We start from the raw sequence: 16,087 nt of genomic DNA on the forward strand, positions 1-16,087 counted from the left end.
TGTAGCTATTGAAATGAGTAAATGTGAATCTTCCAAGTTGCGGTGTTAATATCTCAGCTACCATACCCACAAATGGAGCGTTGATTTTTCAAATCGTCTCCTAAATGATTCTTTAACCAGTAGTCCACCAGGACAGTGGTTCTCAGGTTTTTCGAATGGGGTACATTTTACAAAACTAAAGTCTCCAGGGAGGGAGGGAGAGCCCTCCTGCTACCAACTCCGGGAATGCCCAGCCATTGTTCAGGGGCACCAGTCTGTCAATCAGTGGTATTTATTGAGCACCTACTGTGTGCAGAGTAGCGCGTTAAGTGCTTGGGAGAGTACAACACAACAGAGTTGATAGACGTGCCACACAGGGCAGGCTGCAGCCTCCTTCAAAAGCAAGAAGTAGTGTGGCTTAGTGGATAGAGCATGGGCCTGGGAGCAGACGGTCCTGGGTTCTAATCCTGGCTCCGCCACTTGTCTGCTGTGTGATTTTGGGCCACTCACTTCACTTCTCTGATCCCCAGTTACCTCATCTGTAAAATGTGGATTAAGGTTGTGAGCCCCATGTGGGACAGGACTGTGTCCAACCTGATTAGGTTTTGTCTACTGCAACACTAGAATAGTGCTTGATACATAATAAGTGCTTAACCAATCCCCCCTCCCCCCCAAAAAAAACCCCGCTATGTGACCTTGGGCAAGTCACTTTTCTGTGCCTCAGTTCTTCATCTGTAAAATGGGGGTTCACTACCTATTCTCCCTCCCATAACCTGGGAGCCCTGTGTGGAACAGGGGCTGTATCTGACCCGATGATCTTGTATCTACTACCCAAGTGCTTAGAACAGTGCTTGACACATAGTAAGCGATTAGCAAATACCATAATTATTATTATTACTATTTTTTCTCTCAGTTTCTGCAATTGGCTCTTTTTTTTCAATAATTCTTTTCAGTCAGTTTACTATGAAGAAATCCAAGTGGAAGAAAGCTCCAGTGTTGAGGTGGGAACAAGTAGCATGGCCTAGCAGAGAGAGCCGGGCTGTGGGAGTCAGGGGAGCGGGGTTCTAATCCCACTCCGCCGACTGTCTGCTCTGAACCTTGGGCAAGTCACTTCACTTCTCTGGGCTTCAGTTACCTCATCTGTAAAACGGGGTTAAGACTACGAGCCCCACGGGAGACAGGGACCCGATTCACTTGGTAGTCTACCCCAGCCTGGCACGTAGTAAGCGCTTAAAAATGCCATTTGAAAAAAAACAAAAGGTAAATCGTGACCTTCCTGAATCGGCCATGCCCGCTTGTGGGGGTTTGCTTGTTTGGAGTGGTGGGGGACTCTGAACTGAACCATTGGGCCTCCGTCGGTCAGTGGGACTGGGCCAGCGGGGGAAGGCATGGCATTTCTCCACACTCTGACCTGAGGGGTCGATCAGACGCAGCTTGGATGGAGGAGTCGGACATGAGACGGACTGAAGGTTGGGGGGACCGAAGCCCAGCTAGCCGTCCTGGTGCCCAGCTAGCCGTCCCGGTGCCCAGCTAGCCGTCCTGGTCTTTAAGTCGGGAGTGTGTGGCGAGCAACGGTGGGGCGAGGCAGCATGGACGAGTGGATAGAGCACAGGCCTGGGTGTCAGAAGGTCATGGGTTCTAATCTGCCGTCTGTCTGCTGGGTGACCTGGGGCAAGTCACTTCACTTCTCTGGGCCTCACTGACTTCATCTGTAAAATGAGGGCTGAGCACTTAATAGTGGTCTGCACACAGTAAAGCGCTCGATAAATACGATTATTGAGGAAGCCGTGGGGCCGAGGGAGGTCTTTGTTTGTTTTTTAAGGATGGGGGATAATAGTAATAATAATAATAATAATGATGGCATTTATTAAGCGCTTACTATGTGCAAAGCGGTGTTCTAAGTGCTGGGGAGGTTACAAGGTGATCAGGTTGTCCCACGGGGGGGCTCACAGTCTTCATCCCCATTTTACAGATGAGGTAACTGAGGCCCAGTGAAGTGACTTGCCCAAAGTCACACAGCTGACAAGTGGTGGAGCCGGGATTCGAACCCCTGACCGCTGACTCCAAAGCCCGGGCTCTTTCCACTGAGCCATGCTGCAGGAAGGTGTCTGTTGTTATATTGTACTCTCCCAAGCGCTTAGTATAGTGCTTTGCCCACAGTAAGAGCTCAGTGAATACAATTGATGAATGAATGAATAAGCACGTTTGAAAGCAGCGGGGAAGAAGCCGTTGGAAAGTGAACGAGCGAAGATGGCATTCGAGGAGGGAAGAAGGGCGGGGGTGAGCGTTTCAAAAAAAGTATGAAGGGAGAGTGAGTCGGAATCACAGGTGGAGAGGATAGATTTTGAGAGGAGTGGAGAGATCTCCTCTCGAGATGCTGCAGGGGCTATGAGGAGAGTCGAAGTGGGGCCTAAAGAAGAGCAGGAGAGATTTTAGGGAGATCACACCTGATGGTTTCCCTTGTGTTGATGAAGAACGTGGCGAGGTCATTAGGGGACAGAAATGGGGTAGGCGAGGTGACAGGAGGTCTGAGCAGGGAGTTAAAAGTCTGGAAGCTGTTGGGGTCAGCGGGAATGGAAACGGATTAGGAAAAAGAGAAGTATTCGTACCCTCCCAAGCGCTTAAAACAGTGTCCTGCATCCAGCGAGCACTCAAATACCATCATTTACAAGGGGAAGCTGAAAGGCCTGGTGAACTAGCACAGGGACGAGAGAAAACGATTCCGGTTGCTCAAATCACGCCGCTGCCAACCTCCTCCGTGTTTTCTGAATTTGGTGGGGGGAAATTACACCTTTGGTTTTGCCAGAATGGGCGAGGGGCCACTGGGGCTACGGGAGGGTGTTAAAGGTCTGGAAAAATGGTAGGAGGCAGAGGCCAAGAGAGTTGATGAGAACGAAAAAGGGTGGAATTGGAACATGTGAGTTTGAAATGGCAATAGTCATCTTGGTGCCTAGCTTTTTTTCTTTTTCCCACCATCAGCCTTCTGTGGCACAAGCACAGCAATGAGGAAACACGGTAGGGAAGCAGCACAGCCAGGCAGATAGAGCCCAGGCCTGGGAATCAGAAGGACCTGGGTTCTAATCCCGGCTCCGCCACTTCTCCGCTGTGTGACCTTGGGCAAGTCACTTCACGTCTCTGTTCCTCAGTTCCGTCATCTGTAAAATGGGGATTGAGACTGTGAGCCCTATGAGGGACAGGGACTGTATCCAAACCGATTATCGTGTATCTACCCCACACTTCTGTATTCGTTTACCAAAAAAACTCTGTGGAAAAAGAACCATTAAGTCGCTATGAATTGGAAACGACTCGACGGCATCTAAGACCCCACACAGTGCCTGACACGTCGTAAGCGCTTAACAAACCACTAAAAAAATGGGTGGGGCGGGGGGGAGGTAGAGGAGGTAGAGATCCAGAGCTGGGATTTTGGTGGTGTGAGATTGTCAGGAGGATGGTTTCTTGTGTGTTTGTGTTGGGCGATGTGGGGTGTTGGGAAGGGAGGGGCGAGGGGAATTTTCGTGCCCTTTTTTGGCCTCTCCATCCTTTACACCTCAGCAAACTGAGCCAGCGTGTCTGACATGGTTTGCACCATGCCATCTATGCCAGCATCCCAAGAATGCTCTGGCCCCTGGGCTTTTGAAGCCTCAACTTAGCAGCTGACTTCTTGCCCATATTCTTCAATCAGTTGTATTTATTGTGTGCTTACTGTGAGTAGAGCAGTGTACTAAGTGCCCTGGGGCTTGTCCAGCAAACCTGGAGTCCTGGTGACCGACCATCAGGTCGGTGGGGGATTTGAATCCTTTGAATAAGCCGAGCTCTGTCCTACCCCTCTCCCGGTCGGGGCCTCCTCGTAAACGGAGGTCAGCATGACCCATCCTGCCTTCAGCCCGAGGAGCCGGTTAGAAGATGAAGATCCTTCTTTTGCTTTCTGAAGGTGGAACAGCCTAATTTTCTCACGCCTCCTGGGGCTCCTGGCTTTCGGGGTCGAAACCGGGCAGTCGAGGGAGGGGTTGATGCCAAAGTTGGACTGGGTGGAACAGGCCTAAGCAGTAAGCGGTTAGACTGAAACGGTTAACATAATTGGGTCCCGTCGCTAACTTTAAAAGCACAGCTGTCGGTTCGACTTCGATCAGTAACACAGACAACGTGAGATTTCACAGCAGAAATCACCGAAATGAGTTCACGGGAGTCTCGCGGCCCTTGACCGAAGACTGGACGGTTTAAAAAGAGATTACCTTGTCTCCCTGCATTTGGTGCAACGTGTTTCCTATTTACTCTGACACACGATCAGAAGGCATCGTAAAACGGATTTCGCGTCTCGGAGGGTTTTGTTTTTCCCTTTGAGTGTTCCCTGCGTTGTTGTCCAAAGCCAAAGCGGGCCAGGTCCAAGAGCGAGAGGCCGGGTGCGGGATGCTTCGGGAGAGTTCTCTTCTCAGAAACCCACATGGGCCGGCCAGGGTTTGCTCTGGACTTTATCTGGGTGAAGTAAAATAAAATCAACAGCCCGGGGTTTTGTCTGAAAACATTTACGAACATGCGACGTTTCCATCCAAAATACATTCAAACCATTCATGGCGTAACAACAATAGAGAATTTGCAGATAGCCTGAGAGTTGAGGGTCGGGGTCAGAGGTGATGGAGGATCCATTCTACATCCTGTCAAAGGGGGATTGTTATTATCATTATTAATAATGGTACATATTTATTACTCTATTTATTTTACTTGTACCTATCTATTCTGTTTATTTTGTTAGTATGTTTGGTTTTGTTCTCTGTCTCCCCCTTTTAGACTGTGAGCTCACTGTTGGGTAGGGACTGTCTCTATATGTTGCCAATTTGTACTTCCCAAGCACTTAGTACAGTGCTCTGCACATAGTAAGCGCTCAATAAATATGATTGATGATGATGATGATAATAATAATAATTGTGGTATTAAGTACTTACTATGTGCCAGGCACAGTAGAGGGATTGTCTCTGTTGCTGAATTGTACTTCCTAAGTGCTTAGTACAGTGCTCTGCACACAGTAGGTGCTCAATAAATATGATTGAATGAATGAAATGAACGAATTCAAGGTAATTGGATAGGACACAGTCCCTGTCCCATATGGGGCTCACAGTCTTATTCCCCATTTTCCAGATGAGGAAACTGAGGCCCAGAGAAGTGAAGAGATTTGCCCAAGATCACACGGCAGATACGCGGCAGACTCAGGTCCTTCCGATTCCCGGGCCCGGGCTCTATCCACTGAGCCACGCTGCTTCTGGGATAGGGTCCCTTGCAGTTGCAGGAAAGCAATTCCCAAGCTCCCACCCCTTCCCGTCAGTCAGGGCTTGCAGGGATGGGGCTTGTAGGAGGAGGTGATGGGAGGAGGCCGTGCCGGTCAGCAAAGATGGTTAATAATAATAATAATGATGGTATTTGTTAAGCGCTTACTATGTGTCAAGCACTGTTCTAAGCACTGGGGTAATTACAAAGTACTCAGGTGGTCCCACGTGGGGCTCATAGTCTTAATCCCTATTATCCAGATGAGGGAACTGAGGGCCAGTGAAGTGACTTGAGCAAGGTCACACAGCAGGCAGGTGGTGGTGGCGGAATTAGAACCCACGTCCCCCGACTCCCAAGCCCGGGATCTTGCCACTAATTAGCCACGCTGGTCGCTTTTCCTTTAGTGCTCGGCCGGCCCCAGGTCCAGCTTTTCCCTTCTCCTTCCGCATGGCTCAGTGGAAAGCGCCCGGGCTTGGGAGTCAGAGGTCCTGGGTTCTAATCCCGGCTCCGCCGCTTGTCAGCCGGGTGACTTGGGGCAAGTCACTCAACTTCTCTGGGCCTCAGTTCCCTCATCTGTAAAATGGGGATGAAGATTGTGAGCCCCACGTGGGACAACCTGCTCACCTTGTATCCTCCCCAGCGCTTAGAACAGTGCTTTTTCACATAGTAAGTGCTTAACAAATACCAGCATTATTATTATTATTATTATTATTCTGCCCCTGACACCCAGATCCTCTGCTCCTTTGCTAAACCCCTGGGTGGTCCGGGAACCTTCGCGGCCAGGCAGGGCGGGAGAGGAAGGAATGGCTCAGTTTAGGAGGGGAAATTGGAGGAAAGTGAAAACAATCCACTCCTGGAAAGTGAAGTAATGACCCGGTCCGCCCTCTGCCCTTCCCCCGCCCCTCCTTCCTTCCTGGTTTCCAGCGTGACCCGCCGCCGCGGTGGGTGGTTTGGGGGAATCCATCGGCTTGGGCCCACGTGGTTCCCGTCAACGGCTGGCACTCCCAGGCCGGACCACCAGCCTCGCCCTGGGGTCCCACAGAAGCGCTGGCACGCCATAAGCGCGGGCGAACGTGGCCGGGCAGAGCACGTGGACGCGCACCGAGCCCAACGTTGTTGCGTTTGGCGCGATTTCCCTTTTCTAGCCGGTCCACTCTCCCTCTAGGAAATACCTGGTAATAAGATAAACACAACCCACATTCCTTTCTGCTCACCCGGCGGGTATCCCCGATCCGGCCTCGGAAACGAGTATCCACCGGCCGGGTCGGGTTGAGTAAGAGATCTGTTGTTCGGGGCGGAGGACTAGGATGATTCCAACAGGAAGGGCGGGGTAGAAAGGGAAATTGCAGCAGCGGGGCCTAACGGACAGCACACAGGCCTGGGAGTCGGAAGGACCCGGGTTCTAATCCCGGGTCTGCCATTTCATTCATTCGTTCATTCAGTCGGTCGTATTTCTTAGTCTTCTAGACTGTGAGTCTTCTAGACTGTGAGCCCACTGTTGGGTAGGGACCGTCTCTATATGTTGCCAACTTGTACTTCCCAAGCGCTTAGTACGGTGCTCTGCACACTGTAAGCGCTCAATAAATACGATTGATTGATTATTAAGCGCTTGCTGTGTGCAGAACACCGTACCAAGTGTTTGGAAAGCAGCGTGGCTCAATGGAAAGAGCACAGGCTTGGGAGTCAGAGGTCGTGGGTTCAAATCCCAGCTCCGCCAATGGTCAGCTGTGTGACTTTGGGCACTTAACTTCTCTGTGCCTCAGTTACCTCATCTGTAAAATGGGGATGAAGACTGTGAGCCCTGCTTGGGACAATCTGATCACCTTCTATCCTCCCCATTGCTTAGAACAGTGCTTTGCACATAGTAAGCATTTAACAAATGTCATTATTTTCCCCCTTTTAGACTGTGTCCCCCTTTTAGACTGTGAACCCATTGTTGGGTAGGGACTGTCTCTATATGTTGCCAATTTGTACTTCCCAAGCGCTTAGTGCAGTGCTCTGCACACAGTAAGTGCTCAATAAATACGATTGATGATGATGGAAAGAACAATACGACAACAAACAGTCAGGATCCCTGCCCACAACGAGCTCACAGTCTAGAGGCGGGGAGCCAGACCAGTACAAATAAATAAAATCAGAGATATGTACATAAGTGCTTTAGGGCCAGTGGGGGTGGAAGAGCAAAGGGAGCGAGTCAGGGTGACGCAGTAGTGAATGGGAGATAAGGAAAAAGTGGGGGCTTAGTCTGGGAAGGCCTCCTGGAGGAGATGGGCCTTCATTCATTCATTCAATCGTATTTATTGAGCGCTTACTATGTGCAGAGCACTGTACTAAGCGCTTGGGAAGTACAAGTAGGCAACATAATAAGGCTTTGAAGTGGGGGAGAGTGATTGTCTATGGGATTTGAGGAGGGAGGGCGTTCCAGGTCAGAGGCAGGACATGGGCCAGGGGTCGGTGGCGAAACGGGCGAGATGGAGGCCCAGTGAAAAGGTTAACGCCAGAGGAGCGGTGTGTGCGGGCTCGGATGTAGGAAAGAAGTGAGGTGAGGTAGGAGGGGGCAAGGTGATGGACTGCTTTAAAGCCAATGGTGAGGAGTTTTTGTTGTGTGACCTTGGGCAAATCGCTTCACTTTCAGTTCCCTCATCTGTAAAATGGGGAATTCATTCATTCAGTCATATTTATTGAGCACTTACTGTGTGCAGAGCACTGTACTAAGAGCTTGGGAAGTACAAGTTGGCAACAGATTGTGAGCCCTCTGTGGGAGAGGGACTCTGTCCAACGCAGTTATCTTGTATCTACCTCAGTGCTTAAAACAGTGCCTGGACTGTTAGTAGTAAGTGCTTAATACTATTGTTGTTATTATTATTATTATCATCACGAATAATGATAATAAAATGGGCATTTCAGATGCAGACTTCTTTATTCTCATTGTTCTCTCTGGAAGGGTTTGTTTCCCCTGCTAGAGATTTTGAGGGTGAGAGCGGAGTGTGTGCAGTGTGGTCACGGTGACCTAGGGGAGCATCCCTGAGCATCAGCTTGATGGAAAAACATTCAGTTTTGCAAAAACACAGAACTATCTGCTGGATGAAGAACTCATTCGTCCAGGCACTGGAGAAGGCTGGGAAGCTATGCCAGAAATGTGGAAAGGAGGCAGAGGGAAGGAAGGGGTAGGAGGATTGATGCTGCGGAATTTCTACCACAGAGTTCCCGACTGCACCTGAAGAATGGGAAAGCAGCCTTGAAAAGTCAGTCAGTCATTGTCATATTTATTGAGTGCTTACTGTGTTCAGAGCACTATACTAAGCGCTTGAGAGAGAAGCAGCATGGTGTAGTGGATAGAGAATGGGCCTGGAGGTCAGAAGGTCATGGGTTCAAATGCCGCCCCTCCACTTGTCTGCTTGTCTGCTGTGTGACCTTGGGCAAGTCAATTCGTTTCTCCGTGCCTCGGTTCCCTCATCTGTAATAATAGTAATAATAATGGCATTTATTAAGCGCTTACTATGTGCAAAGCACTGTTCTAAGCGCCGGGAAGGTTACAGGGTGATCAGGTTGTCCCACGTGGGGCTCACAGTCTTAATCCCCATTTTACAGATGAGGTAACTGAGGCACAGAGAAGTTTAGTGACTTGCCCCAAGTCACACAGCTGACAAGTTGTGGAGCCGGGATTTGAACCCATGACCTCTGACTCCAAAGCCCGGGCTCTTTCCACTGAGCCACGCTGCTTCTCACGCTGCTTCACGCTGCTGTAAAATGGGGATTGAGACTGTGAGCCCACGTGGGACAGGGATTGTGTCCAACCCGATTGGATTGTATCCACCCCCAGCGCTTAGTATAGTGCCCGGCACATAGTAAGCGTAAAACAGATACCACAATTATTATTATTAAAAACATAACATGGCTCCCTCCCACCCTGTTCCCCCACCCCGACACCATTGGATTCATCTGCGTCCCTTATTTTTACCCACCCACATCGACTCTTCCACTTGTTTTGTTTTTAAATCCTTGAACCAGTCGATCCTGTTCTTTTCCCCAAAGTTCCAAAAGACCCTCAATAACTGTGTCTTCGCCACGACACTCTCATTAGTGATTATTGCTTGTTTTAGCAGCGAGTTAATCAAACACAGCCAGTTGTTGGGGTGATCAGAGCCAGCCCTGGGTTGGAACCAAGTGGATGAATTCTGTTCCGCATTTAAGAAGAAACTCTCAAGAGAACTGTAATCTTTAGGTCGAGCTCTCATTCGGCAAACACATGGAAAGAGTAGCTTCAGAGAAAAGTAAATCGAAATTGAGCCGTGCACTGGTTTCTCAGGATGAAAACTGGTGTCTTTGTCTTGAGCCGTCGTCCTGTTCATTCATTCATTCAATCGTATTTATTGAGCGCTTACTGTGCGCAGAGCACTGTATTAAGCGCTTGAAGTACAGAGAAGCAGCATGGCCTAGCGGATTGAGTGTGGGCCTGGGAGTCGGAGGACTTGGGTTCGAAGCCCGGCTGCGCCACTTGCCTGCTGTGCGACCCTGGGAAAGGCCCTTCACTTTTCTGGGCCTCAGTTTCCTCAATTGTAGAATGGGGATTCAATACCCGTTCTCCCTCCGACTTAGGCTGTGAGCCCTGGTGGCACAGAGAACGTGTCCCAACTGGTTATCTGAAATCTACCCCAGCGCTTAGTGCTGTGCTCGGCTCACGGTGAGCGCTTCAGAAATACAATTGCTACTATTGTCTCGGAAGATGTCAAGAATGTGCCCTTTAGTTTTAAGGGGTAGGCTCCCAGTGTTTTAAAATGTCAGGCTGAGAAAATTACACTCGGCCGAGAAACACTGTTGTCGACTTTCCCTGGCAGCGGAAGCCTTGCTGACGCTTACCTGAAGCACTAGAATATGCTTTTGTCCACGGGAGAGGGAATTAACCTTCCTCTTTTTCTTCTCTTCTAGACTATCCTTTTACTCCGGTCATTCGTCATTCTCCATGTACTGCATGCTGTTCCTGGCAGTAAGTATCACTTATTTCGTGCTCGCTGCACAAGAGACGGTGGGGGAAGCCAAGATGGTGGCTACTTTTGGCATTTCCACGTGCTCCACGCTGTGACTCACCATTCCGAGATGACTGGAGGAGTCCATCTGGAGTAGATTGAATTCGGATTGCTTACCTCAAAACAGAACCTGGGTGGGGGAAGGAGGAAACAAGGACACCCTTGTGAGATGGAGAGAGCAGGCGTGGTGTGTGTTTGTGTGGTAATTAACGGACAGAAGGTGATTGGCAGCAGGAACTGACAGAGCAGGCTTCTGCTTGCCCCTGTCTCTGTCAGGCCTGACGCCAGTTGGTTGATAAAATTGGGACCGCCTTCAGTTGGTGGTTGTAACTGAAATTAGATATTGCAGTTTCTCCTCCTGCTCTATGACCTTAGGTGGGTTTACCTCACTTTTCTGTGCTTCAGTTCCCTCATCCGTAAAATGGGGATTAAGACCGCGTGCATCCTGTGGGACAGGGACTGTGTCCGACCTGTTTAGCTTGTATCTACCCCGGGGCTTTGGTCTAAGCACTGGAAGCCTCGGGGTGGGTTTTGTTGAAGCATGGGTGTATTAGGTGGTAGTCAAGGCACGAGACAAGCCTGCAAACCTGCTCTAAGGGGGCTTTCTTTAAGGCCTCTGGGTACAGCCTAGGGAAGAAGGCTCTTCTGGAAAGAGTTTGGACCTGAGAGTCAGAGGTCATGGGTTCTTAGCCCGGCTCTACCTATTGTGTCACCTTGGGAAAATCACTTTGCTTCTCTGGGCCCAATTACCTTATCTGGCAACAGGAATGAGGATTATGAGCCCCACCTGGGACACTGACTATGTTCACCCTTGCTTCTGTTCCCTGCTCTGGCCCGCTCTGCCCCTGTTCACTCTGGCTGGCTGCTTGGGGGTGGGGATGGGCAGCGGAGGGAGGCGATGGAAAAGATGGTGTCACCTTGGGGGCCCGGGGAGGGAAAAAGCCGCTTTTCCCAGGGATCTAGGCTGCTTCTGTTCCAGGGCTGGTGGGGGAGGAGGGGCCGTGGGAATCGGGCCCTGACCTCTCAGGGCCACTGTGGGACACAGGCCTGGGAGAGGGAGTTAGGCTAAGGATCGACGAGGCCTGCCACTCGGCTCGGCACGTCGGCCTGAGGCCGTCTGGCATCTCGGGAACCAAAATTGGTTTTCCGCCTCCTCCCCGACCCCCAGAAAGAGGCAAAATGGTGTTATCACTTCAGAGTGGTTGCTTTGACCACAGCCAAGTATCTGCCCGGTAAAAGTGGTCAGAGAGGAGGCCTTGATCTCCCGGCCTAGCGCCCCGCCGCCGCCTGACATCTCCCTCCGGTTTCTCCTCTGGGGTTGTGCCCTTTCACAATCTGCGGACTTTCACGTGCTGGAAAGAAGAGACTCGGCTCTCACCCAGCCCATTTGGCTTTCCCCAGAAAGGTGACCGCTGCCAGGGGCCGCTTTTCCTTGAGTGGGGCGGGGGGATGCTGGGCCAGTGTGCGTGCCTGGGCCGGAGTGGGGTAGAGTCACCGGAGGCCTCCCAGCGGCCCCAGACCCTAAGGATGGCAGCGGGGTCCCCAGGGCCAGGCTGGCCTTGCTTGGGCAGAGGCGGAGGGAAAAACAACTGCGCTATTTGTTAAGCGTGGCTCAGGGGAAAGAGCATAGGCTTGGGAGTCAGAGGTCATGGGTTCAAATCCCCGCTCCACCAATTGTCAGCTGTGTGACCTCGGGCAAGTCACTTAGCTTCTCTGGGCCTCAGTTACCTCATCTGTGAAATGGGGATTAAGATTGTGAGCCCCGCGTGGGACAACCTGATCACCTTGTATCCTCCCCAGCGCTTAGAACAGGGCTTTGCACCTAGTAAGTGCTTAACAAATGCCATCATTATTATTATTAAGCGCTTACCGTGGATTAAGCACTGTACTAAGTGCTGGGGCAGAGACAAGCTATCAGATCCGAATACAGTCCCAAAGTAGGTAGGAGCGAGAACAGGCACCGGAGCCCCCGTTGTCCAGATGAGCAAACCGAGGCCCCGAGAAGTTAGGCGATCTGCCCAAGGCCATCTGGCAGGCAAGTGGCAGAGCCGGGATCGAAACCCAGGCCCCTCTGACCCCCAGGCCCTGGCTCTGTCCCAACGGACCCCACGGCTTCTACCCCAGGATGGCCCGGAGGTTTGCAGGGCCCATTCCAGGGCTGCTCTCCCCACCAGGTTCAGTCGGTTGGTCATTTGTATTTATTGAGTGCTTACCGTGTGTGGAGCACTGTACTAAGCACTTGGGAGAGTACAACAGAACAATAAAAAGACACATTCCCTGCCCACAACGAGCTTAAAGTCTAGAGGCAACCTAGGGTTGGAGCCTCAGGCCACGGCTGGAGGCCGAAAGTGATCTTTAACGGGGCAGGAGGATTTTCGAAGCCGCCACGGGGTACGTCTAAAGCAACCCTAAATTGAGGGCTGGCCAGCGGCTCTGTCGGAGAGCCTGCCGTGGAGCCAACAGTCTGTGCTTGGAGCTCATTACGGACAGGGGACCGTCCGCTAACTCTGTTGCATTGGACTCTCCCAAGCGCGTAGTACAGTGCTCTGCACACAGTAAGCGCTCCGGAAATGCCACTGATTGATCAATCGATCGATCCAGTGGGTACAAAGAGGAACCCGTAGCGAGTCCGTCGTCGATCAGCAGGGACGAGCAACAGCAATCCCTTGGGCTTCGTCGCAAGGGGAGAGGCCGGGGTCGCTCCCCGAGAGGTCAGGATTAGCCAGGCCGAGCTTCCAGAGAGGAGAACTCTTCCCCACTAACCCCCTGGGATCTCACTAAGATTCAGACGCGGGCAGGCGGTTAACCTGATTACGATTCAGGAATTTTCAGGTTCAACATCAGATTCTATGGATAAAGTAATTGTCTCTCAACATTAATAATTAGAGAACAACCAGCTAAATTATTCCAGAGCTTCAAGAACCTTTAGCTCTAAAGCTAAAAGCTTGTGCAGATCGAACCATGGCACACCCCCATCTCAGAACCGAAATCTCAAACCTCTGACGTCGGCCAAGTTTTCTTCTCTCTCTTATCCGGAAACTGCAAGACTTAGCGATAATTCAATTTTATGAAGCTGCAGGAGGGACACTAATTCACCAGAATGGAGTTTATTCTAACCAGAGACTACAGCTTCCTTTTTATAACTCAGGGACCCATATCTGAAACCTCGTCCTGAAAAGGACGACTTATCTTTCCTTATAAAGCCTGCACAAACACTCTTCAAATTTCCCGAGTTCCTTTCTCACACGAGGAAAACGAGCCGCCCATCCAAAGCGGGTCATCTTGTTGTTTCTGGGCGACGGGCTCAGCTTGAGCAGGGTGTGTCTGCCAGATGCCCAGTGGGTTTTTGTGTCCTAAGAGAACACGAATCTGCACGATTTGTCCGGGACAGTTTGTGCGCCAACACTTCCATTCCCAAACATCGATGTGAGGACCTCCCACGACCCCTCGTCCTCCGTCAGAGAACCTCACAAAACCCGACAGCCAAGGACGCAGGCCAACAGCAAGTCGTTGTTTTGCTAGTCCGGTACTGCCGAGAAGCAGCGTGGCCCGTGAGTCAGAAGGACCTGGGTTCCAATTCCGGCCCCGCCACTTCTCTGCTGTGTGACCTCGGGCAAGTCACTTCACTTCTCTGGGCCTCGGTTACCTCATCTATAAAATGCGGATTGAGACCGTGAGCCCCATGTGGGACAAGGACTGTGTCCAACCCCATTACCTTGTATCTGCCCCGGTGCTTAGTGCGGTGCCTGGCCCATAGTAAGCGCTTAACAAACACCACAATTATTATCGACATTATTATTACCGAGCAGAACGATGAAGACTGTAGAAGCGGAGACAGAGGGGAGCCAGGGAGTGAGACCTGTTCACTTTTTAGGTAAGGAGAACTGCTGCCCTTGGTTGTAGAACCAAGGTTATGTACCGAGGTTTCAGATATGGGTCCCTGAGTTATAAAAAGGAAGCTGTAGTCTCTGGTTGGAATAAATTCCATTCTGGTGAAATAGTGTCCCTCCTGTAGCTTCGTAAAATAAAATTAACGCTAAGTGAAAGTCTTGCAGTTTCCGGATAAGGAAGGGAACTTGGCCGACATAAGAGGTTTGAGATTTCGGTTCTGAGATGGAGGTTCTGAGAAGCTACAAAGAAGGTGATGCTACTGCCTGAGGGATCCCCGCTGGCAAGAGACCAATCCCCCGCTCCACAATCTGGTCACCGCCACGTACCCGTAAAGATGGCTCTGGTCCGCGTTAGTGTTTGCCATTCCGCACCTGCTTCTGGGCATCTTGGCCCCTCTGCTCCAGGAGATCAGCCCCTCTTCCGCTCGCTGCTAGCCAGGCTGGGCTTTCATCACAGCAGTGGACCTTTGGAAGACGACCGCGGCCGGAGAAGCAGCGTGGCTCAGTGGAAAGAGCCCGGGCTTGGGAGTCAGAGGTCGTGGCTTCTAATCCCAGCCCTGCCACTTGTCGGCTGGGTGACTTTGGGCAAGTCACTTCACTTCTCTGGGCCTCAGTTGCCTCATCTGGAAAATGGGGATGAAGACTGTGAGCCCCATGTGGGACAACCTGATTAGCTTGTATCCCCCTCCAGCACTTAGAACAGTTCTTGGCACATAGTAAGCGCTTAACAAATGCCATCATCATTATTATTATTATTATTATTTCTGTGCCCAGTAGCAGCTGATTGGGTAACCTGCTGCCATCCCCGCTTCTGTGTCCCCAGCAGCAGCGGGATGAGCTTCTGCTCAGTGCCAGGGGCTGATGGTGCCCCGGGCTCTCTCATCCTGGGGCGCCTTGCCACGACATTCATCTGCACAGCAGGAGCTACGAGGACCTGCCCTCGAAGCTCCGCTCACCGCCCATTTTATGATCCTTCCATTTGGCGGGAAGCTCAGTCCCTTATGCCCCCGTATTTCCAAACTGTCTTTCCCTTCTCAGCTGGATCGTTCTACGTCTTGTGTCCATTGGATGGATAGTGCTGGGGAGTTGAATTTGGAGGCAGCATTCATCTCTGTTCTGATCAATTATCCTTACGTATTGAGCGCTTACTGTGTGCAGAGCACTGTGCGAGATGCTCGGGAGAGTACAGTGCAACAGAGTGGTAGACACATTTCCTGCTCCCAAGGAGCGATGACCGTCTTCAAGTGGCGAAGGGCTTCCTGAGTGAAGGATGGTATAGATAGAATCTTGGTTTCCTCCAGCCTTATTAGCCACCTTTTTTTAAAAAAAAAATGCTATTTGTTAAGCGTTTATTCTGTGACAGGCCCTGTACTAAGCACTGGAGTAGATACAAGCTAATCAAGTTGAACACAGTCCCTGTCCCACATGGGGCTCACACTCTTAATCCCCGTTCTACAGATGAGGGAACTGAGGAACAGTGAAATGACTTGCCCAAGGTCACCCAGCAGACAGGATTAGAACCCAAATTCTCAATGCCTCCGAATTCCTTCTGACTCCCAGGAACTGCTTTTGGCTGACCATCTCAAAGATTTCTTGATGATGCCTCTGCCCCAGTAGATGAGACCCCATTTCCCAGGTTCCTCGTCAGAGTCTCCACAGTTGGGGGGCCAAGTAAATTGGATTGATTAATTGACCCATTTCCCATCACCGTCCAGCACAACCCCAAGTATTTTGTCTGCAGGGTGTGCAGCTAATCCGGCTACCACCAGCCTCGCCAAACAGCTTTCTGGAGCTTTGCAAATGGCACTGTCTCCACCCCCTCCGAAAAATCTTTACGATCCTCTCCAGGGACCTGACCCCCGCCCCAGAGAGAGAAACGCTCATCCCAGGGCATTTGCTATATTTTTGCCTGGGCAAGGAGACTGAGGCCTG

The 16,087-nt window shown here is 51.0% G+C and overlaps 1 protein-coding gene across 3 annotated transcripts in view; it reads left to right on the top strand.

Moving 5' to 3' along the window:
- The window catches only part of PLPP1 (phospholipid phosphatase 1), a 144,787-nt gene that overhangs the window by 115,830 nt on the left and 12,870 nt on the right, over positions 1-16,087 (top strand). For all 3 annotated transcript variants that reach the window (XM_038765440.1, XM_038765442.1, XM_038765443.1), the window contains one exon: positions 10,168-10,225. In XM_038765440.1, coding sequence (XP_038621368.1) covers positions 10,168-10,225 — 58 coding nt within the window. The remainder of the gene's footprint in view (positions 1-10,167; positions 10,226-16,087) is intronic.

This window comes from Tachyglossus aculeatus, chromosome 23 (genome assembly GCF_015852505.1).
Source record: "Tachyglossus aculeatus isolate mTacAcu1 chromosome 23, mTacAcu1.pri, whole genome shotgun sequence".
Lineage (NCBI taxonomy): Eukaryota > Metazoa > Chordata > Mammalia > Monotremata > Tachyglossidae > Tachyglossus > Tachyglossus aculeatus.